Source organism: Macaca mulatta, chromosome 4, assembly GCF_049350105.2.
Source record: "Macaca mulatta isolate MMU2019108-1 chromosome 4, T2T-MMU8v2.0, whole genome shotgun sequence".
Taxonomy (NCBI): domain Eukaryota; kingdom Metazoa; phylum Chordata; class Mammalia; order Primates; family Cercopithecidae; genus Macaca; species Macaca mulatta.
This window is the reverse complement of record NC_133409.1, coordinates 41,489,843-41,514,191: the sequence shown is the minus strand read 5'-3', so window position 1 is coordinate 41,514,191 and position 24,349 is coordinate 41,489,843. Positions and strand designations below refer to the sequence as shown.

The following is a 24,349-nucleotide window of genomic DNA, read 5'->3' as shown; positions in this document are numbered from 1 at the left end:
ACTAAAGCTAAGGTGTTCTCGTGAAGTTCTGACTTTCCAGGGAATGCTTGTGTTTGATTATTAAATGTCTATTATAGGACTTTGGATGATCAGCCCATGACCTAGATCTCTAGACAAAATAAAACAGGGAAAATTTGCTAGAATCAAGAATGATGGATCCATGTTCAGTTGAAGTCCAGCTTCGTACTACAAATGAATGCCATAAAACCTACTATACTCGTCACACAGGTTTTAAGACTTTGCAAGAATTGTCATCAAATGATATGCTTTTACTTCAACTTAGAACTGGAATGACACTTTCTGGGAACAATGCAATTTGCTTTCATCATGTAAAAATTTACATTGACAGATTTGAGGATTTACAGAAGTCATGTTATGACCCATTTAACATACACAAAAAATTAGCCAAAAAAAATTTGCACATAATTGACTTAGATGATGCCACTTTTCTGAGTGCAAAATTCGGAAGACAGCTTGTACCTGGTTGGAAGCTTTGTCCAAAATGCACACAGATATCAATGGAAGTGTGGATGTTGATACTGAAGACTGCCAGAAAAGGAAACCTGAGTCAGATGGAAGAACTGCTAAAGCTTTGAGGTCACTACAATTTACAAATCCAGGGAGGCAAACTGGATTTGCTCCAGAAACTGGTAAAAGAGAAAAAAGAAGGCTTACAAAAAATGCAACCGCTAGTTCAGACAGACAAGTGATAACAGCAAAGAGTAAGGTCTGTGATAGCCAAGGTCTCCTGATTTTTAGTGGGATGGACCTCTGTGACTGCCTCGATGAAGATTGCTTAGGATGTTTCTATGCTTGTCCTGCCTGTGGTTCTACCAAGTGTGGAGCTGAATGCCGCTGTTACCACAAGTGGCTGTATGAGCAAATTGAAATTGAAGGAGGAGAAATAATTCATAATAAACATGCTGGATAATCTGTGGTACCAAACTATGGGGCCTTTAAAGGTCATTATTTCTAAAATTCTGTTACTCTAAGATACATTTTAAGCTTGATTGTCATATGACAAAGATTTTTAAACCACCTCAGTGTACCCTAATTTTTCATCTTGGGTGCTTTAAGATTCACTATTTGATATAAATTCAGATAGGCTATTTTTCAGCCTATTAAGCCTGTCTGGATCAATATAAACAAGTAGGGTGTAGGCAGTCCTCTATTTGCATGTTTCCCTTGGGCACAAATTTCAGTGACCCAGATTTAGTTTAAACACCAGTTTCCTTAACAGGAAGGAAAGGAAACTGGTAAGGAAACTGTTGTTAAAATCTAGGTTAAAATTTTAGTTAGCACAGTATAACTCTGAGTAATTACATGAAGTACAAACTTCTCTGCTAGTTCTTCAGTCTACAAATCGCTATGTAAATAACAGATATACTTCATGATTAATGACCAGTCATGTTGACTACTTTCAGATTCTTCCAGTGGTTTGTCCCTGTGTATCTGTTATTCAGTTCACTTACAGCAGAGCACGTAGTTATGCTGTCTCTTTGTCATCCACTTGACATTTTATAGAAGTGAACACTCAAAAGAACTGGCCAACAAAGATGAAAGTGCAGCAAAGCAATGAAAAATGATAACACTGGAAGTGAAATTTTAATCAAACATAAATGAATTTGTAGAAGTCACTGACCATGGGAATATTGTTCTTTCTGCTGTGCATTCATAGGAGCTTAATGAAGGCAAACTTATCAACACAAATAAGAAACGTGGTTGCAATAAAGACAAATGTGTCCCAGAGGAAGTGATGGTTAAAAAAAACCCAAAACTTTACATTAAAGGATATTTAATGTGAATATAGAAATATATCACAACACTGAAAGCACAAGCAATAAAAGGGTGGAAGCTGACCCAAACTTAAAAGAAGTATGATTGCCGTGAACATAAAAGATGCTCCCTCAGTATCATAAGTTACTTGCCAGAAAAAAAGGCAAGCCCTATTCAAACTACTTCGTTTTTACAATGAAATAAACCACTTCAGTTCTATTTCTAATGTTTTAAATTACAGTGTACTAAATATTTTTAAACATTTTTGCATTTTTTTCCTACATTTATAACTGATCTTAAGAATTTTTAATATTTTAACAGAATCTTAAAGGTCATGGAGCAATCATTTTCCCCATTGATTATTAAGATTTCAGGGCCGTTTTATGGTCCCACAGTACCACGCGAAATGAGGATCGCTTGTAGCTGGGAACAATGCTTGTTCCAGGGAAAACTGATTTTGATAGAACCGACTAGTTGAGTGTTAAACTGTTTTGGAAATAATTTGTATATCTAAGTGCTGAAATATATTTCTCTTCTCCCCACTTATTCAAATAAAAAAAGTTTTAATACTGTAGAAAAAACAACTTCAGTACCAAAAAAATATCAACGGGCACACCTGATCAACTATCTATAAACTGTGCTTTAACAGAAGCTATGACAGCAGTGGAAATTTTTTTTTAAAGAAAAAAAGTTTAAAAGCTGCCACTTAATATTAAGGAAATCTTTGAACTGTGCTTAATTTAAAAAAAAAAACAGTTGGTAATGTCAACTCTTACTGACTTTCAAACTTTTAAGTTTTCAAGTTAAAAAAATTGGACACCATTCCACAAATGCTGGCAAAGCACAGTTAAAATGAATAGCCAGTGAGATTGGTTATTTACTGTTGGATGTAGGTTGAAGTTAACATTGAAATCATTAGAGATTGTTTTAATCCACATATTTTAAAAAGCAAAGTAGAGAGAGGGAGAATAAAGGTCTGATTATTTTGTTATTGGTGGTATGGCATGTTTGTACTATTTTGCAAACAGAAAGGACCTATTAATAATTTTCTGTGGGTTAAATCTCTGAGTCATGCCTTGATGCTTTTATAGTAGGATTATGTCATGTGGCCTGCTCTTTCTGCATTATCCTTCAATTTTTCACAAAATCAGGCATAATTCTTCATGTATGAGATTATTCTGTCAGTTTCGTTGGGCACTTGTACTCTGAAAGCTTTATTTTTCTTCGTGGAAAAGTCTCTAACCACCCTATTCCATCTGATTCTATCCCCTCAAATTCTGTCTCTTGACTTCTGCATCTTTTTCACTATCTCTTAAGATTTAATTTTGTGTTTTCCAAGGGTGGGGTGGTGAATCTCATTTGTTCTCACAGGTTCACTCTCCTCTTTAAATATGGATTCCACATTTCCAGCTACTCGTAAGGCAGTAGATGCCTGCCTGTTTCTCGAAACTCTACTTCTGTACAACTAAATTGTTCATTTTCTTTCATTCCAAAACTGACTCATCCTGGTAATTTCTGTGTCCCAATTAATTGCACCAATTTTTTTTTTTTTTTTTTTTTTTGGCCCCAAGACATTATTTCAGTCATTTTTGATGCTTCTGCTAGAGACTCTAGGTTCTTTCTGCTAGCAGCTTAGCTATTAGATCTTTTGCAGAATAAAACATTCTCTCTTCCTTGCCTGGCCCAATACTGTCCACTGACTAGTCTCCATCCTGGCATATTGGGCCACTTGTAGCCACCCAGTGGTCAGTCTGGACTCAGCCTAGTTCTCCAACTGGAGCTTCAACTATCTACTATTAACTAGCCTAGTAGGTAGGTAGAAGTTGACATACTCTAACCCTGAATCCATCTAGTCAGAAATCTAGCAGACTCTTATTTCAGATAAGAGTCTATGCCATTATATCAACTGCCTCTGCCGTTATCCTAGTTCGGGCTAATACATTTACTGCCCTGTTGTTCTTTATACTCCTAGCACTGTGTCACAATTAGTGCCAGTCCTTCTCTTTTAAGGGCTTCCTAGGAAATCTCCTTTTGGAAATGTATCATCCTTTCACTATATACTATATCTTGTATAACTATCACATTTTAGTTCACATTCTACTGCTGTTTTATACACTACTGAATTTTTATCTATTTAGATTTTCTATCTCTGGTTGTATGTATTTTAAGCTTCCAAAGAATATGACTGTGGTCTCTAATTCTTTGTATCCCAACACATGGCACAGTGCTAAGTGTAAAACAAACACATAATAAATATTTGCCGATTTTCCTTACTCTATAATCTTCAGTGAAATAATCGCAATAATGATAAACAGTATTTATTGAGCACTAACTATGGGCCAGGCAGTGTTCTAAACACTTCACTCTGTATAATCCCATTTAGTAACAAATTAGCACAGTGGTTGTGCTTTTTATTGTGTGAGTCTGCCATAATTGGCAATGTAAGTTATTTAATAGAACGTCACTTGCTGTATTTTTAGAATACATTTTGATGAGTTAGCCAAAGGAAGTAATGGAGAGGATCTCAGAAAAATGGAATAGTTAATAGGACCCTTTTGTTTTTCTGCCCTATTACCCTTTTTTGTTGTTGTTGTTTGTTTGTTTTTTGATACAGTCTTGCTCCGTCACCTAGCCAGGAGTGCAGTGGCGTGATCTCGGCTCACTGCAACTTCCATCTTCCAGGTTCAAGCAATTCTCATGCCTCAGCCTCCCAAGTAGCTGGGATTACAGTCATGTGCTACCACGCCCAGCTAATTTTTGTATTTTTAGTAGAGATGGGATTTTGCCACATTTGTCAGGCTGGTCTGATTTTCCTGGCCTCAAGGGATTTGCCCGCCTTGACCTCCCAAAGTCCTGGGATTACAGACGTGAGCCACCACACCCAGCCCCTGTTAGCTTTTTAAGCATGATTTTAGTATGTACAGGATCACCACAGTCCATGTTAAAATTCCTCCACTAGTGGTGATGCTGTTAAGTAGAGAGAGATCCTTGTGCTTTATTTATGGGTGATGGAGTTTTCAGAAGTTTCAGGAGCTGGACAGGTATCCAGTTGTCATGGAGAAAGAGTTATTCTCCTTCCTTATAGAGGTATTCATAAGATGCATAGGTGCTATGTTGACTCCCGTTCAACAGAGGTTAAAATGTAAGTGTTGGAGCAGATTCTGAGATCTGCTTTGAGAAAACTTTATGGCATTGATCAGTTACTATCATTTGAGTCCATTAAGAGTAATTCTGTCTTTATGAACTTAGAATCGATCCTGGTTACCGATTTCTCTTCAGAAACCATTACTAGAACCAGAGTATATAGAATTTATGCAACAATATAAATTTTTTATTCAGAGAGCTTAAAATAAAACTAATCCCCCCTCCCTTTGTGTGATTTTATGTGTTAATTCAGTAATATTTAATGCGTAGATAGTATTGAACTGGGGATTCTGGAGTATTGAAGTGAAAAGAATAAATTTTCTAACCTCCTGGAATTTATATTCCAAGCAAGGAGTAAGATAATAGAAAATCAAACAAGATTACCTAGCATCTTAGCTGAAATTTCCCACACATCCCATAACCAATCCATCAGCAAATACTCTTTGCTGTACCCTCAGAACATACCCAGAACGTAACTACTTCTCACAACCACCACTGCTGCCACCTTGGCCCAAGACAGCTAGATCTTTCACGTGGATTCTGCGATAGGCTTCCAACCGGTGTCCTCATTTCCTCCTCCTCCCACAGAGTCTGTTAACACAGCAGCCAGAGTGACCCAGTTGCAATATGGCCTGCCAGGCCTGACTCTGCTCCAGACCTTCCAACTCTTTCCATCTCACGTATAGTAGAAGTCAGAACCCTTACCATGGCTCAGCCCTGCTACCTGCTAACGTCCTCTCCTTTGCCCTCTCTCCTCCAGCCATGCTGGCTTCTTGCTGTTTCTTAAACACAACAGCCAAATGCACTCCACCTGGAGTGTTTTTCCTCAGAAATCCACATAGTTCATTCCCTCTCCTCCTACAGATTTCATTAAATGCCACCTTCTCAGTGAAGTCTTCTCCTACCATCTTACTCAAATTTTCAGCTCCCTCCAACCAAACCTTCTTTATTTTTCTCCCTAGTTCTGTCAACATCTAAGCATGTGGATATTTTACTTATTTGTTGATTATCTGTCAGCACCCCCGGAACATAAGCTCTGGAAGGGAAAGGATTTGTGTCTTTTTTTTTTCATTTCTGTAGCTTAGTATCTAGAACAGCTTGGCACATAGTCAGTGTCCAACAATTGTTTGTTTAATGTTAAGTGGAGATTAATGCAGGAGGTATTGCAAATCAGTTAAAACATTACTAAATTATCATGTAATACCTGCCCTTACGATAGTTCAGTCAAACAGATATTAAATTCTTATTAGTAATCATTTTCTCAGGTGAACAAGAATACAGAGATAATCTATTAGCATAGTCCTTAAATTTTCCCATGGATCTATCCTATTATCTGCGGATAATCTATTATGATTTGCCTTAAATTTTCATCTTCATATATTATAAAACTAATAGTTCTACAATATGTCGACAAGAAAGTTCAAGAGAATATTTAAGAACTGTGTAGCAGACAAACTACTCTACGCTTGGGGAGACACAGAGCTTCCCTTTTTCAAGATAATAACAAGTAAGTTTGGAGCATTGATTGTGCTTAAGTTTTGTTTAAGTGTCTTGGAACATGTTAGGCACTCAGTAAACATGTAATTATTTAGTCTTTTGCTGAAACCAAAATTTTTAGATGAATAGAGTCAAATTCCTAATTGGTACTTTCAGAGATTCTATAAAATCATGACAGAGAATGTATGATGGACTGACATAGCTCTTGAAGAAAAATGTCAGCTTACGAATCTACAGTTTCATTTATATTGGGTTTTGTAGCTAAGTTCAAAGCTAAGATATATCATAATGCAATATTTTAGAAAGAATAAGACAATATAAAAAGAGTTTTAACCTTTGAACAAACTTTGGTTAAATTACGTGTGAGGGGCTTTTTTTTTTTTTTTCTAGATAAATTCATCGGGCTTCTTTTGCCTCCTAATCATAGCTTTCTTGCTGTGCTGCTTTTTTTCCCTCTCTCGTCTCAGTGTGTTGTCAACTCAGTGAGTGACGGCAGTACTAATAAGAGTGTGGTCAAGAGATAAATGGTTATTTCAACCTGGTTTAGAATGTTCATCCCAAAAATGCTGATAACAAGTTAGTAATAATTAGTAAATAATAATGCTGTACTCTTGGTTAGAGTTGGGAGTGAAACTCCCCCTGATTTCATTCTTCACATTACTTGATTCAGATGGTTTTTGGTTTTAACAAGGGACTTTCCTCTTTAGAGACTGTCCAGGAAAAAAAGGGGTCAGAGGAGGCTTTAGGGAAGTAATCTTTCTAATCCAAATATCTAATGGATAAACTTCGGCATATCTGTCACCAGTCTCAGCATCTGCATCGCCTAAAATTGTCACTTAGTGAATGTAGTGTACAAAAACTCGTGAGGCTGTCAGGCAGGTTATTACCAGCTGAGGAACCTAAATGCATCTTAGCGAGAGGAATATGGATGTTAGCACATACCAGAGTAGCTGTATCATGAGTCAGGCTCAGGACTGGAAAGAATAAATGCTGGTTGCTGCATGGATTAGGTAAGCAGAAACTGAAGCCTGAACATAAAATGAGTCATTATGACAAAACAGCCATTATTTTTTTCTCCCCAAATTACTTTGCCTTTAAGAGTGAAGATAAAAAGATCTTAAAACCTGAAAAGTAAGGGGTCTTGTAAACAGATGACGGTAGAGGCTAAGAGTGGCATCAGAAGATCAAGACCTTCACATTTGGATGCCCAGCTCTTTCTTGCTAGTATAGAGAAGGACCTGTGGTCTTTGGAAAGTGTTCCAATTCATGCCTTTTAGCATAATGGCTCATTGTTTGCTTCTGGAGTCAGACAATCCAGAGTTTGAATGCCAACTCCATCACTTATTTGTTGTGAGACATCGGGCAGGTTACTTCGCTCCTCTGTATCTCTCAGACTTCTCATAATAAAATAAGTTGAATAGCAGTGTCAGCCTCATAGAGTGGCTGCAAAGACAATACCTATAAATCACTTGCGTCAGCATGAAGCAAGAGCTGACGACATCTCACCATGATGATGATGGTGATAAAGATGAGGATGGCAGGTCATATGATTCCACAAATACTGACTTAGATTCCTGGACTTAGAGAAGCCTAAGGCGTAGCAGAGAGAGGTGGGGTACGTCTGTGCCTCCTCGTCCATTAGGGTGGGGCTAAGTAGGACAGCCCCAGGTGAAGAGAATGGCAACATTCTTTGAGGAGTGAAAGTACTTAGGGTTAAGACAGTAACAGAAAGATTCCAAGGACAACCATTGCCCTATTTAGCAAAAGTCCATTATTTTAGTGAAGGCTAACATTCCTTTAAGTCTAACCCGAGATAGTAAGTCCTTTCTTACCTCAAAAGTCATTCAGCCTACATATAAGAAAAGCTCTTAATCTCCACCTGTGCAACTACTATTCTAGCACCTCAATCCCGTTAGCCCACCACTGTGTACAGGGACAGGGCAGAATGGGAAGGACCCTCCGTGCAGGAGCACGGTGTTGTGGGGATCCTCCAAGGTCACACTTCTTATCAGGCAGCTCTCCACTGAATGCTTTTAATGACAAGTTGAGAAGGCTTTGAGTTATCACCAAAGCCCATTGTGAATCACTGTGTTTGGAGATCACTCTGTCCTTTAACTCTTTAATTCATTTATTCAAGCATACTTTAACCATCTGCTAAACTAGACATTGTGGGTATAGGGAAGAATTCACGAACACATAAAAGCAGAGTAGCTATCATCTGGAGTGTAAGTGCTATGAGGGAGTCTGAATCCACCTAGCAGCTGGGGCTCCTGTGCTGTGGTCATCAGGAAAGGCTCCTCAGAGGAAGGAGCTTCTGAGCTAGGACTTGAAAGACAAAAGTTTGCCAGGTGGAAGGAGGTGTGTGTGAAGGTGCATGATCCTATGGTCAATCCAAGGGGTTGGACAGGGAATAGTAGGAGAACTAACACGTTTTCAAGCACGACAATGACTTCAGGTCTGTTTCTTGAGGAAGGTATCCGTGAGACTAATGGATTTGAAGTGGTTGAAGACTAAAAATGAGAAGTGAGAAAGGAATGAGAGTTTAAAGTAGTAGTAAAAAGATTGGAGAGGCTACAACAGATTCAAGCGATCATTCTATGTTTTTCTGTTTTTTTCACGTTAGAGACAGGGTTTCATTCTGTCATCCAGGATGGAGTGCAGTGGTGCAATCATAGCTCACTGCAGCCTCAAACTCTTGGGCTGAAGGGACCCTTCTGCCTCAACCTCCCATGTACCTGGGACTACAGGCATGTGCCAACAAGTCCAGATAATTTTTTTTCTTTTTTGTGGAGATGGGGGTCTTGCTATGTTGCCATGCTAGTCTCAAACTCCTGAGCTCAAGCAGCCCTCCCACCTTAGCCTCCCAAAGTACTAGGATTACAGGGGTGAGCTACCGTACCGAGCTGAGAGATCATTCTGATGTAACAATTGATGGGGCCAATTATATGGATGTGTTGAGTTAGGGTGCACCATCCATGAGGGAGACATTGTGGAAGACTTGAAGTGACTAACTTTGTAGACCATTTGGTCTCAGGAATCTACTGTCAGAATACAGAAGACAGAGCAAGTTCCAGTTTGGAGCAGGTAGAATGTGCAGATAGTAAATAAGATTATATGATGGATCTGACCGAGAAATTCAGGTGGAAATTTGAAGCATGCAGAAGTGAATATAGAGGCAATATTGTAGAGTAACTGAGTACAAGTTTTAGAGTCAGAGCTGAATGAAAATCCCAGCTGTTTCTTTTAGACCATGTGATGATCTTGGAAGCATCGTTTCACTTCTTTGGGTCTTTTTCCTCATTTGATCTTCAGTTCTATTTTTTCTGGAAGTAATATTCCCACAGTTCCCATTTGTGTTTTGATTTGCTGGATAGCCATTTGATCATTATTTTTGCGTGTTATTTGACATTTTATTTTAGTTTTGTTTCTTTTAAACAATATAGCTGGGTGTGTTTGTTTTTAACACATTCTGAAAGTCTTAATAGGCTTGATTTTAGTCCATCTAGCTTTTTTTTTTTTAAACTTTGTTTCCCCACCTTTTTTTTTTTTTTTTTTTTTTTTTTTTTTTTTTTTTGAGACAGTCTCGCTCTGTTGCCCAGGCTGCCCAGGCTGGAGTACAGTAGCATGATCTTGGCTCACTGCAACCTCCACCTCCCAGGTTCAAGCAATTCTCCGGCCTCAGCCTCCCTAGTAGTTGGGACTACAGGCGCCCACCACCACACCTGGCTAATTTTTTGTATTTTTAGTAGAGACGGGGTTTTACCGTATTAGCCAGGATGGTTTTGATCTCCTGACCTCATGATCCACCCACCTCGGCCTCCCAAAGTGCTGGGATTACAGGCGTGAGCCACCACACCCGGTCTTTTCCCCCCTTTTTTAAAAAAAGAAAAACTTTTTGGCCAGGCGTGGAGGCTCACACCTGTAATCACAGCACTTTGGGAGGCTGAGGCAGGCGGATCACAAGGTCAGGAGATCGAGACCATCCTGGCTAACACAGTCAGACCCTGTCTCTACTAAAAGTACAAAAAATTAGCTGGGCATGGTGGCAGGCGCCTGTGGTCCCAGCTACTCGGGAGGCTGAGGCAGGAGAATGGCGTGAACCCGGGAGGCGGAGCTTGCAGTGAGCTGAGATGGAGCCACTGCACTCCAGCCTGGGTGACAGAGTGAGACTCGTCTCAAAAAAAAAAAAAAAAAGAAAAGAAAAACCTTTTTATAGGAGGGGCAGGGCTGGTAGTATAGAGGTAGGGGTTGATTTGATGTAAGTACCATTCATTCCATGATTATCTTTAACAATTTGAAAGGTGTGGTAAACTTTTCCACTCTATTAATGATTACATTTTCATTCTTGTTTCTTGACTATTAAATAAAACTAATTAGTATTTCCTACAAAAATGCTCTAAGACCTATAAAATGTTTGTACTTTCCATCTTTAGATGTTGTTTTTTTATTTTACAACTTCCTTCTAAAATTGATGAGCGTAGGTTAAGCCATTAGATTCCTTTTTAAAAAGAATTATTATTCAGCACATATATTCAGTCAGCATATAATATGAAAATGACTTTTATTTGAATATAAGTAATCACAACAGTTATTGAGATAAAGGTTAAAATTTTAACACTCAAAATCAAAACAAAACGAAGCTGGACCAGGCACAGTGGCTCATGCCTATAATCCCAGCACTTTGGGAGGCTAAGGCAGGAGGATCACTTGAGCCCAGGAGTTTGAGACCAGCCTGACAACACAGCAAGACTCTCTCTCTACAAGGAATAAAAGAAAACGAGCCAGACATGGTAGCGCATGCCTAGTCCCAGCTACTCAGGAGCTGAGGCTGCAGGATCACTTGAGACTGGGAGGTCAAGGCTGCAGTGAGCCATTACTATGCCATTGTACTTCAGCCTGAGTTACAGAGCAAGACCCTGTCTCACAAAAAAAGAAAAAGAAAAGGAATCTAATTGTAATCCCACACATGTCCTCAAAGGTAAAAACAAAAAAATCAAGTCATGGGAATTAATTGGAAGAGATCTTGGAGATCATTTTGTATACTCTTTCTAATGTAGAAGTAGGAGAATTTGGCTAATTTTCCCAAGATCACACAGAATTAGTAGCAAACTCAAGACCCAAACTCAGATGTTCTCATCACTTTTCATTTTCTGACTCTTCATTATATTACTGGCTATTCTGGTAGCCAGTGTTACCCATAATCCTTCCATATCTTAGTATGAAACTGAGACAGCAGGTCTGTATGTTTCGGAGGTTAAGTGATAATATTGCTCTAGTCTCTGAATGTCACCTTTTCTCTCATACAGCAGTGAAATAGGTGCTCCCCTGATACAGAAGTAAGCCTCTTCAGAGGTATCAGGCTGGACTCTAGATTGTTGAATGTGATGACAGGGGCATGTGGAGTGTTACGCACAACCCATGAGTGCACTGAGTTCAGTTCTACCTGAGTTTCTTCCTGTTAGTTGCATGCTCTATGTATTAGTCCATCTTCCCACTGCTGGTAAAGACATACCTGATACTGGGAAGAAAAAGAGGTTTAATTGGACTTAAAGTTCCACATGGCTGGGGAGGCCTCAGAATCATGGCAGGAGTTGAAAGGCACTTCTTACATGGTGGCAGCAAGAGAAAATGAGGAAGATGCAAAAGTGGAAACTCCTGATAAAACCTTCAGATTTCGTGAGACTTATTCACTACCACAAAAACAATATGGGGGAAACTACTCCCACAATTCAAATTATGTCCCACAGGGTCCCTCCCACAACACGTGGGAATTATGGGAGTACAATTCAAGATGAGATTTGGGTGGGAACACAGAGCCAAACCGTATCACTCTGTGTGGCAGTAGGACAGGAATTATTGATTATCGTAAAGGCTATCATTATCTGCATTTATTGAATCCCTGCGATGTACATGGCACTATGCTAAGTGCTTTTATGTTACTGTGAGCCACAAAACAGCCCTGTCAGGAAGTTGGTGCCATAGTAACTTGAGGGAACAAGGCCACCAAAGTCATTATTTGTTCAGTGGCACATAGCTTGTAAGTGGCAAGACTGGGGTGTGTCCAAGTTCCTATGAAGCCAGAAACTGTCCTCTATCCACCACACTGCCCTGTTTTTCATTTTTAATTTCTTTTCATACAGAATCACTATGTATTTCTACATGGAGTCTAGTCTACATGGACTCTAGATTGATTTCTCCTTTGTATGGTACTGATATATTGTTACAGTGTCATTAAAATATCTTGGTGTCAGCAGCTCAGGGATGGGACTGACTCATTAGTGTCCAGTATTTCAGGGGCTACAGTGGGTTTTCATTTCATTTTATAATGTGATCCCATAGGCCAGGGATAAATTGTGACTTCGGAAGAGTAAAGGTTAATAGTAATCACAGTTCAGTTTTTGGACATACTGTTCTTTTACAGAGCTGCCTCTTTATGAAATTAAGTGATTGTTAATGATTTTAATACTGAATGAGTTGTATTCATCTACTAGGGATGCCACAACAAAATAACATAGACTTGGGTAGCTTAAACAACAGAAATTCATTTTCTCACAGCTCTGGAGGCTGGGCACTCCAAGATCAAGTTCAGCTTCTGGTGAGGGCTCTCTTCCTGGCTTACAATGGACCACGTTATCCTCAAATGGTATTTCCTCTGAATCTGTTAGGTTAGGGTGCCATCTTTATGACCTCATTTAACCCTGATTACCTCCTAAAGGTCCTGTTTTCAAATGCATTCACCTTGGGGGTTAGGGCTTCAGCATATGAACTTGCCGGGGGAGGTGGTGGGGGGAATAATTCAGTCAATAACAGTTGCTGAGGATGTTCTCATGTATTCAAAATTTTCGTTTCTTGATGAGAAAATACATAACCTCAACATTATCCATAGGGAATATTTTAACCCATTCTAGAAGTCTTAACCCCAATAGACTTGATTTTACACCTTCTAGCTTATTTTTTAAACTTTGTTTTTTCCCCTTTAAAAAAAGAACTTTTTATGGAAGGGCCAGGTATTAAAGTATTACATCTCTTAGAATAAATTAACTTTTTATTTTTATTAAAATATCGAAATACTCTGTTATCCTTCCATTTGAAATGTTGCATGACCTATATTTAGCAATAACCCTGCGCTCACCAGTATGCTCTGCAATAGGCAAGTGTTGTTTAATTTGCCTGTTTGCTGTGTGACTGTTTAAAGAAGGCACTGCATTAGGATCTGCACTTCCTGGTAGAAAATAGTACTGGAATTCAATAAAAGTTGGATAGACAAAGAAATATTCTTCCTTTAAAAGATTATTTGGGGTAAAACTAATTATTGTTGCAATAATGTCTAGCCCTGTTGTGATTTATAGCACAACTTTAAGAACTACCTTTAATTTTCTAAGAAATTACGATGATGATGATGACAAAAGCAACAATAATAGCTAATATTTACTGAACGTTTACTACATGCAGGAAAGTATTCTAACCATATTAAGTGTAATTATTTTGTTAATCCTTATAGTGAATTTATGAGAAAGATCCTCTTTTTACCCACATCTTCACCTGGCAAAACTGAGGAATAGGGAGGTTAAGCAATTTACCAAAGACCGAAACAGTTACGGGTGAATGAATCAGGAAGTAGTTCCTACTGAATTATAAAATAATTATTAAGACCCTTGGATATGTTCAAGTTCTGAAAGGCACCATGGAGAACACACACAAAAAGATTCTAGCCAAAGCAATTAGGCAAGAGAAAGAAATAAAGACCATCCAAATTGGAAAGGAGGAAGTAAAATTGTCCCTGTTTGCAGACAACATGGTCCTATACATAAAAACCCCTAAAAGCTTCACCAAAAATCTCTAAGTATGGATAAATTAATTCAGTAAAATTGCAGGGTACAAAATTAACATAAAAAATCAGTAGTGTTTCTATAACCCAGTGACAAATCACTAGAAAAAGAAATCAAGAAAGCAGTCCCATTTACAGTAGCTACAAAAAAAAAAAAAAAATACTTAGGAGTAAATGTAACCAAGGAGGTAAAAGTTTGCTACAAGGAAAACTGAAAACACTGATGAAAAAAATTGAAAAGATCACAAAAAAGTGCAAGACATCTCATGTTCATCAACTGGAACAATTAATATTGTGAAAATGACCATACTCAAAGTGATCTACAGATTCAATGCAATTCCTACCAAAATACCAATGACATTCTTCACAAAAACAGGAAAAAAAAAATCTTTATATGGAACCAACAGAAGACCCCAAATAGTCAAAGCAATCCTGAGCAAAAAGAACAAAGCTGGAGGCATCAAACGACCTGACTTCAAGATATTAAGCTTTGATTACACAACTATAGTAACCAAAACAGCATAGTAGTGCCATAAAAACAGACACACAGACCAATGGAACAGAATAGAGAACTCGGAAATAAATGCATGTCTTTACAGCCAACTGATTTTCAACAGAGGTACCAAGAACATTCAGTGGGGAAAGGATAGTCTCTTCAATAAATGTTGCTGGGAAAACTGGATAATCCATATGCAGAAAAATGATACTAGATCCCTATCTCTCACCATATACAAAAATCAACTCAAAATGGATTAAAGACTACAATGTAACCTGAAACTATGAAACTACTAGAAGAAAGCATTGGGGAAATGCTTCAGGACATTGGTTTGAACAAAGAGTTTTGGGGTAAGACCTCAAAAGCAAAGACAACAAAAGCAAAAATAGACAAATGGGATGACATGAAGCCAAAAACCTTCTGCACAGCAAAGGAAACACAGAAGAGACAGTGTATAGAGTGGGAGAAAATATATGCAAACTATTCGACAAAGCATTAACAACCAGAATATGTAAGGAACTCAATAGGAAAGAAAGAAAGAGAGAGAGAGGGAGGGAGGGAGGGAGGAAGAAAGGAAGGAATCCAAATTAAAAATGGGCAAATGATCTGAATAGCATTTCTCAAAAGAAGACATAGAAGTAACCAACAGTCACTGCAAAAATGATCAACATTACTAATTATCAGGGAAATGCAAATCAAAATCACAATGAGACATAGCACCCCAGTTAGAATGGCTATTATCAAAAAGACAAAAAACAACAGATACTGATGAAGGTGCAGAGAAAGGGGAACACTAGTACACTGTTGTAGGAATGTAAATTAGGGTAGCTGCTATGGAAGACAGTATGGAAGTTGCTCAGAAAATTAAAAATAGAACTACAGTATGACCCAGCAATCCCACTACTGGGTATATAGCCTAAAGAAAGGAAATCAGACTATCTGACAGACTATTTACCATAGCCAAGATATAGAAGTAACCTAAGTATCCATCAGTGGATGAATGGATAAAGAAAATGTGATATATATATATACACACACACATACAATGGAATATTATTCAACCGTAAAAAAGAATGAAACACTGTCATCTACAACAACATGGATAAAACTGCAGGTCACTGTGTTAGAAGTAAGACAGGCACAGAACGACAGATATTCTATGTTCTCATATGTGGGAACTAAAGAAAGGTGATCTCATGGAGATAGTGAGTTGAGTGGTGCTTGGCAGGGCCTGGGAACAGAAGGGTGGGCGGTTAAAGACAGGTTCATTAATGGGTACAAAATACAGCTAGATCGAAGGAATAAATTCTAGTATTCAATAGCACAATAGGATGACTGTTAACAATAATTTATTATATATATGACATATGTATAAGAGAAGATTTGAAATGTTCCCAACACAAAGAAGTAATAAATGTCTGAGGTGATGGGTATCCTAGATACCCTGATTTGATTACTGCATACTGTATGCATGTATCAAAATATCAAATGTACCCTGTAAATAGTACAGTTATTGTACATCAATAAAAAACGTAAAAAGTCAAATTAAACCTATCAATAGGTAACTGGTTATAAAAAATAATGTGCATAGACAATGAAATACCATACAGCTACTAAAAAGCTTTAAAAAGAGGCTCCATAAAAATCAGTCACCTGCAGGCGGAAAGGTTTTCTTTAAAAAAATTTCCTTTCTGCACGGGCGTGGTGGCTCACGCCCTGTAATCCCAGCACTTTGGGAGGCCGAGGTGGGCGGATCACGAGGTCAGGAGATCAAGACCATCCTGGCTAACACGGTGAAACCCCATCTCTATTAAAAATACCAAAAATTAGCCGGGTATGGTGGCACGCACCTGTAGTCCCAGCCGGTCAGGAGGCTGAGGCAGGAGAATCGCTTGAACGTGGGAGGCAAAGGTTGCAGTGAGCCAAGATCGTGCTACTGCACTCCTGCCTGGGAAACAGAGCAAGACTCTGTCTCAAAAAAACAAAAACACACAAACAAACACAAAAATTACCTTTGCTACAGAGAAATCGGAACATAAGAAATGGTAGGCCAGGTGTTGTGGCTCAGGCCTGTAATCCCAGCACTCAGAAGGCTGAGGCAGGGGCATCTCTTGAAGCCAGGAGTTCGAGACCAGCCTGGTCAATGTAGTGAGACCCCAGCTCTACAAAAAAGAAAAAAAAAATTTGCTGAATGTGGTAGCATGCACCTGTAGTATCTGTTAGGAGGCTGAGGCAGGAGGATTGCTTGAGCTCAGGAGTTTGAGGTTGCAGTGAGCTGTGATGACACCACTGCACTCCAGCCTAGGTGACAAAGTGGGACCCTGGCTCTAAAATAAATAGATATATACACAGATAGAAAAAGAGAAATAGTAAAGTTTGTGGTAGATGTCGCAAGATCAGCAGTGAGCTCTAGAAGAGATGACACTTCTGTGGAAGACCTTAGAGTACAGCGTTTCTCCAAATGCCATCCATGGGTCACTTGTCTCATCTACCTGTGAGATTTATCCAAAATCAAATGACTGGCCTCATCCTAGAATTAGCACCTCTAAATATGAGAAGTGGAGCTCTGGGATCTGCATTTGAACTAGACATTTGCTCCTTCCCCCCACACAGTTCCAACAGTAATTCTGACATATATTACAATTATGAGTATGCCTTCTTAAAAAATGGATCTGCTTGGATAAAAAATGATGACAGCTTTCCCAACAGGGCAATAACAGAGGCAAAGATCTGGGAGAAGCATGGTTTGATGGGAGGTGCTAATATTAAGGAGATGGGATCTAATTAGAATGCAGAGACTATTTCGGAGAGCAGTGGGGAGGAAGGCCAAATAAGGATATTAAAGCCAAAATAGGACTGTAGCAATCAGAGGAGTTTAAATTTAGTGAAGAAATAGAGCCACGTATTATTAATAAGCCAGAAATCCTGATGAAAACATTAAAGAAAAATTGATTTGTGACTTAACTCTTATTTTACACATTTATCTTACCAGCTTTTAAATATATTAATATTTTATAAACAGCTTTATTTCTTATTTTCTCTTGTTGGCTTCTGGATCTCTTATAGGAGAGGAATATATTATGTTCATAAATGTTCTCAAAGAATTTGAAATTTTCCTGAAAATGGGGTAGAAAACTCAAAGACTATATAGTTTGAAGACTAAAAGTTAAAAAATAGATTTATACTGCATATCTCAAGGTACACATCTGATTCTTCTGCCTATGACCATCATATACTGTCAGTGGGTATATAAATTGGTATGACCTCCACAGAGGACAGTATGACAATATCTATCAAAATTTTAAATGTATGTTCCCTTTGATTCAGCTCTTCTACGTGCACATGCTCACACATCTACACAGAGATTTACGACAGCCCATTGTTATTGCTCAGGGTCTGAAATCTTAAAATACTGGAAATAACTTAGATAACCTATCACTCAGTAGGTAACTGGTTATATAAAATAAGGTATAGTATATAGACAATAAAATACTGTATAGCCATTAAAAAGATTGTTAGATTCATGTTTCATGTGTTGATATAGAAAAGTCTCTTAAGATATATTTTAAGTTAAAAAAAGCAAGATGCAGGCTGGGTGCGGTGGCTCCTGCCTGTAATCCCAGAACTTTGGGAGGCCGAGGCAGGTGGATCCCTTGAGCTCAGGAGGTCAAGACCAGGCTGAACAATATGGCAAAACCCCATCTCTACTAAAAATACAAAAAATTAGCCGGCCATAGTGGTGCACACCTGTAGTCCCAGCTACCCAGGTGACTGAGATGGGAGGATCACCTGAGCCTGGGAGGTCAAGGCTGCAGTGAGCCGTGACTGTGCCACTACACTCCAGCCTGGGCAACAGAGTGAGACCCTGCCTCAGAAAAAGCAAGATGCAAAGCAATAAGTGTACTTTGGTACAAAGTGCATGGTGTGCATTATCAAAAAGTTAGAGGTGGAATATAACAGGATCTCAGGTTAGAGGAAGACAGTTGTTTTACTGTTTATTTTGTGTTGTTTAAGCTTTGATAAAAGCTATCACTGTCAAAATTTATCCACCTTTTTAAGTGAATTAAAATGTTTAATATCATTAAAAGCCTTCCAGTAAGGTATTCCCATGTAGAAAATCCAAAAGGTATTATGTGCACAAGTGTGCGTAGGCAAAGTAAGTGCATCTTAAGAAAGTATCAGAATTATGTTCTCCTTCTGTTAACTTTTAAGGTGTGTTCTCACAGTGGCATTTATTTTTTCAGTCATTCAGTAAATACTTATTGTGTATACTATATGCTTTTTATTGAAGTAAATTTTTAACTTGAGAATTTCCTTAGAACAATGAGCTTTGAAAATTGGTAGGAACCTTGAAGACCAGTGTCCTCTTTTTAAGCAAAAGAAAGCTAAAATCCAAATGGACATGTCTGAGATCTCAGCGCCAGTTAGTGGCCTAGCTGCTGGGAGAACCAGTCCCAGTTCACTCCACAGACCACCCTGAATGATACCAGGAGAACAAATTCACCTTGAATTTGTCCTTGTCCTTTTCTTCAACTAAAATAAAGTCAGTTCCAATCACTTTCAGTAGATTTAGTCCTCAAATGACTAACTTTGGAAAGATTTAATGGTATCAGAAATGCATTCTTTAATATTAAACATTTAGAGGAAACTAAAATATTCTAAATTTATGTTTTTTCTTATATTTATTTTTTTGAGACAGAGTCTCACTCTGTCGTCCAAGGCTGGAGTGCAGTGGCGCAAATTCGGCTTGCTGCAACATCTGCCTCCCAGGTTCAAGTGATTCTCGCACCTCAGCCTCCCAAATAGCTGGGACTACAGTCACGTGCCACCGCACCCTCCCAATTTTTACGTTTTTAGTAGAGATGGGGTTTCACTATGTTGGCCAGACTGGTCTCGAACTCCTGACCGCCAGTGATCTCCCCCCCGCCCAGCCTCCCAAAGTGCTGGGATTACAGGCATGAGCCACTGCACCTGGCCGGTTTTTTCTTTTAAAAAGTAACATTTTAATTTCTATGCCATGTAGTGTCCTCAAGATTTACACTCTAAATGTTGTTTGAATTTTTTCCTTTTGCCTACAGTATTAATAACTCATAGATATTTGTAGTTATTACCACTGAAGGAAGCAGCATATTGAAATAGCTTTGAGGGGGCATATCTTTTCCTGAAATGAGGAAAGAACCTGTATTATATAAAGAAGAAAAAATGCATCCTATTGTTGAACGATAGTTTTGGATTGTATTTTTCATCCAGCTTTTGATATGGTTAAGTCTTATCTAATATATTGTGAGCTCCTCAGACACAAGGCCACCTGCTTGTTCAGTCCTTCCCATCCCTGAGCTGACTCAATGTGATAGACCTGTAGGGCACTTCAGACATCTTTTATCAACTATTTTCTCCCAAATCCTTTTAATTCTCAGAATCAGTGCCATGTTGGAAAAAATGTAGTCATAGACTGGAGGATATCACATTGTTTTTAATAAAAAAGAGAGACAGATGGTACTATTGATTTTCAGGATTGAGACTAGAGCGTGTGGTTAATGCCTTATTCTACATACAAACTAGAGGGCTGCTTGCGTTCCCAAAGAGTGGAATTCAGTATATCTTCAACCTCATTGTTAACATATTAAATTATGCTAAAAATTAACAGTAATACATTTTTCTTGGAAATTTGAGGGAAGCAAAGGCCATGCTTGGTTAATACAAAACCAAAGAACCCATATTTGTTCATTGTAGACCACTTAATACAGCCCTAACTATTCAAGTTTTCAACCTGCCTATATTTGATTTCCCTCTTTTTTTCTTTTTTTAATCCTCCCCAAAGCTGCAAGAGAAATAGTGTGGTTAGAAAGAGAAGAGCGAGCCAGGCAGCACTACGAGAAGCACCTGGAAGAGCGGAAGAAGAAGTTGGAGGAGCAGAGGCAGAAGGAGGAGCGGAGGAGGGCTGCAGTGGAGGAGAAGCGGAGGCAGAGACTTGAGGAGGACAAAGTGAGCCGCCCCCGGGAAGAATATGAGGGGCTCCTCTAGTTCAGACAGGCAGCAAACTTTCTGTGAAACCTTGCAGTCAGGTGCAGGGTGCAAAGCAAAATGGTTTCAGAGTGATCAACTTTACAGATGGCTACAGTTTCTAGGGAGTTCGGGGTATGAGAGGTGGCAACTGGGCTGATGATTAGTATTGCCACAGAAGCTTTAAAAGCCCATTTCTCTGGTCCAAACCTATAACTTATTGAAGTGCAATGCATCTGTACTGGATATTAAGACCACTCCAAGTAATTGAGTTTCTGTAGTCCTTACCATCTGCAAACATTTACACATAGATTATCTCATTTAACCCTTACTCAATCCTTTAGCATGCATTATATGTCAGTTTGTACAAAAATAGAAATTTAGACTCAGAGTGGGTAAGTTACACAAGGTCATACAACTCAATAAGTCATGAGGTCAGGGTTACCCATGTTCTCAGATTCTGAACTGTTTTTTAATATGGTATCATATGTGTTAAGCATCAGTTGAAGCTAAGACCTGCATTACCATGCTTATGTGTGTTCATGAAAGCATCACACCCTAGTAGTAAGGGTTGTTTATTTGAATGCCTGTTGTTCACCAAAGGCTTTATGAACTGGGACCTAAAGACTTCAGTGACCCTCCGAGATTGAAACTAGTCTCACCTCAAGGTCTAGAAGTTCAGCTAGAGATCAAGAATAGTAGGGTGGGAATTGAAGTAGTACTCCTCACTCCATTCTGCCTTAAACTGAAGAAGCTTCAACCAACCAGCTGGAATCTAATCCTCAGCTCTTCTATTCCATTTAAGGAACGCCATGAAGCTGTTGTACGGCGCACAATGGAAAGGAGCCAGAAGCCAAAACAGAAGCATAACCGTTGGTCATGGGGAGGCTCTCTCCATGGGAGCCCTAGCATCCACAGTGCAGGTAAACAGTGACCACTTTCAAAATTAGTCTCTATTTTCCTGAAAGTAACAGTGTGTTTCCTTCTTCCTTCTAAATCTATGTTTGCTAAACAAAAATCCTGCTGAAATAATTAAACAACAATTAAATGAATCTTTCACTATTTGAGGATAAGAGGGTGATGGAGATAAGAAGCAAGGGTCTCTTTCCCTTAACACAGGCTAATTTTCTCATGTTACAAAATTCCTTAAAGGAAGAAATCTATACAGTGTTTCTAAATAAACATGCTAGCTTCAACACTACATTATTTTAGTCCTCCATTTGCATTAGGGTTTCAGGATTATGGAATAAGTTAACTAGTTTTATCTTTTTCTCTGGAAGGATTATAGTTATATTGACTGACCAGAATCAATACTATGAGCTTATGTATTCTGACCCTAAAGTATATGCAACACTAATGCTCTGTAAGAAAATGTATAGGTTTATTGAGCTAGAAATCGTAAATGGCTAAGCTATTTCCTCCTTTCTGAATGGACATAAAATCATATTGAAATTTGGATTTACTGAAAGGCTTTATTTTTGTACTGTAAATTCAATACCCCTGGAATTTTGCATAGTGTGTCGGTTTTTCTTTTTTTTTTTTTTTTTCATTTGTGTGAATCTGATAATCTTTTTTTTTTTTTAATTTATTTACTTTGAAAAATCATTGTTTTACATTCTGTCCCCAGGTGGTTTTGTTGAATCATCATTCTCCTCTCTCGATTCAGCAGGCCTGGACCACCACTTCATAACTTTTGGTGGTACTAGAAAAGCTGGTACAGACATCCCTGTGATTGCCAATTGCCTGACCTGTAGCTAGCACCTCGGACCTAGGGCTGATGCATCAATAGCTGAAGCATCACCACCTTAGTCATCACGCATGCTTAATACCCTAGCGCATAGATGTAGATCTGGGATTGGCACAGTGTTTCTTAAGTGTGATAATATGACTCAGGTGACTTAAAGGTGTTGAAATAAAGTAATTACATGTGGAACGTTTGCTTTCCCTTTAAACAGTCATTTTGGTTTTCTATTTATATTTTTTCTTTTTTCAATATTAGTATTAAACCTTTAAAAAATGTTTTTTAGCTAAAAAAAATTACCTGGGATCAAAGTACATCCGGTTTAGCTTTTTTCTTCCCTCAATCATTACTGCTGTTGCCAATTTTAGTTTTAAGCTAAGTAACTGTGGACCTCTTTTTGTTTGCTTATTCTCTTCTCTTTCATTGTTAACATACTATAGATCTTTTATAACTGCTTTATTTTAAAAAAAAATCTAGGATCAGGTGCAGTACCTCATGCCTATAATCCTAGTGCTTTGGGAGGCCAAAGCAGGAGGATCCCTTGAGGCCAGGAGTTCAAGACCAGCCTGGGCAACATAGTGAGACCCCATCTCTACAAAAATTCTTTTAAAAATTTAGACAGGCATGGTGGCATGTACCTGTAATCCCACCTACTTAGGAGGCTGAGGCAGGAGGATCACTTGAGGCCAGGAATTTGAGGATACAGTGAGCTAAGAGTATGCCGTTGTACTCCAGACTAGGAGACAGAGTGAGAACCTGACTCAAAAATGTAATTTAAAAAATTAAAAATTTTTTTAAGTCTAAAGAATATCACCACAACTTACTTTCTTATGACAGTGAACCGAATATGAAAGCACTTCTGTTTTCTTGGTTCTTCCTGACCCATCAGTGGTTGGTGGGACACATATTAAATCTGTTATACAGATCATTTACATATGAGATTTTGTTGATGGGATAGTTTTTTATATACCTTTCATACAGTAAAGCTGGCAGGGTATATATTTTTATAATCATATTTTTGTTTTACTTGACTTCCTGCTTTACATGTGTATGGCAGAGATATACTGTTAGATCATCAGACATTTTTGAGGAGATGTTAAGCTGCTTAGCTTAATTTTTTGCCTCCACACTCAAAGTTTAATATATGTCGTTTATTTCTGCCACTCAGAACAAGAGAAACCAGTGTTGCATTTGCAAGCTGTTGGGTAAAATTCATTTTAATATGGGTTGTGAATTATAATAAATTTTTCCTATACTGGAATAGAGAAGTTTGCCTGAAAATAAATGGGATTTGCCAAGTTCTCAAAGACCAGAAAATGATCTGCTATGATCTTGAGAACAGCAGCCAGGTCTTACTCATTTTGAATACCCTTTACTTCACAACGATACCTGATGTATTATGGGTACTCTATCATGATTTCCTGACCAACAAACACATCATAGAAACTGTCTACATTAAAATTCCTGTCTTGGCCAGCTGCTGGCCATCGACTAGCACTGGACTGTAAAACTTGATACAATCAGCTGGGTGCAGTGGCTCACACCTGTAATCCCAGCACTTTGGGAGGCTGAGGCATGCAGATTACCTGAGGTCGGGAGTTCGAGACCAGCCTGGTCAACATGATGAAACTGTATCTCTACTAAAAATACAAAAATTAGCCAGGCATGGTGACACATGCCTGTAATCCCAGCTACTCAGGAGGCTGAGGCAGGAGAATTGCTTGAGCCTGGGAGACAGTGGTCGCAGTGAGCCAAGATTATGCCATTGTACTCCAGCCTGGCCAACAGAGTGAGACTCTGTCTCAAAAACAAAACAAAAGCTTGGTACATTCAAAACTTATTCTTTTGTGCGTTCGTTTTGTTT

The 24,349-nt window shown here is 38.6% G+C and overlaps 1 protein-coding gene and 1 pseudogene across 6 annotated transcripts in view; both read left to right on the top strand.

Moving 5' to 3' along the window:
* Nucleotides 1–24,349, top strand: part of MAP7 (microtubule associated protein 7) — a 210,021-nt gene that overhangs the window by 142,389 nt on the left and 43,283 nt on the right. For all 6 annotated transcript variants that reach the window (XM_077999448.1, XM_077999446.1, XM_077999445.1 and 3 more), the window contains exons 4-5: nucleotides 20,563–20,726; nucleotides 21,550–21,667. In XM_077999448.1, the coding sequence (XP_077855574.1) occupies nucleotides 20,563–20,726; nucleotides 21,550–21,667 (282 nt within the window). The remainder of the gene's footprint in view (nucleotides 1–20,562; nucleotides 20,727–21,549; nucleotides 21,668–24,349) is intronic.
* LOC705472 (ARL14 effector protein pseudogene) lies at nucleotides 82–945 on the top strand (annotated as a pseudogene).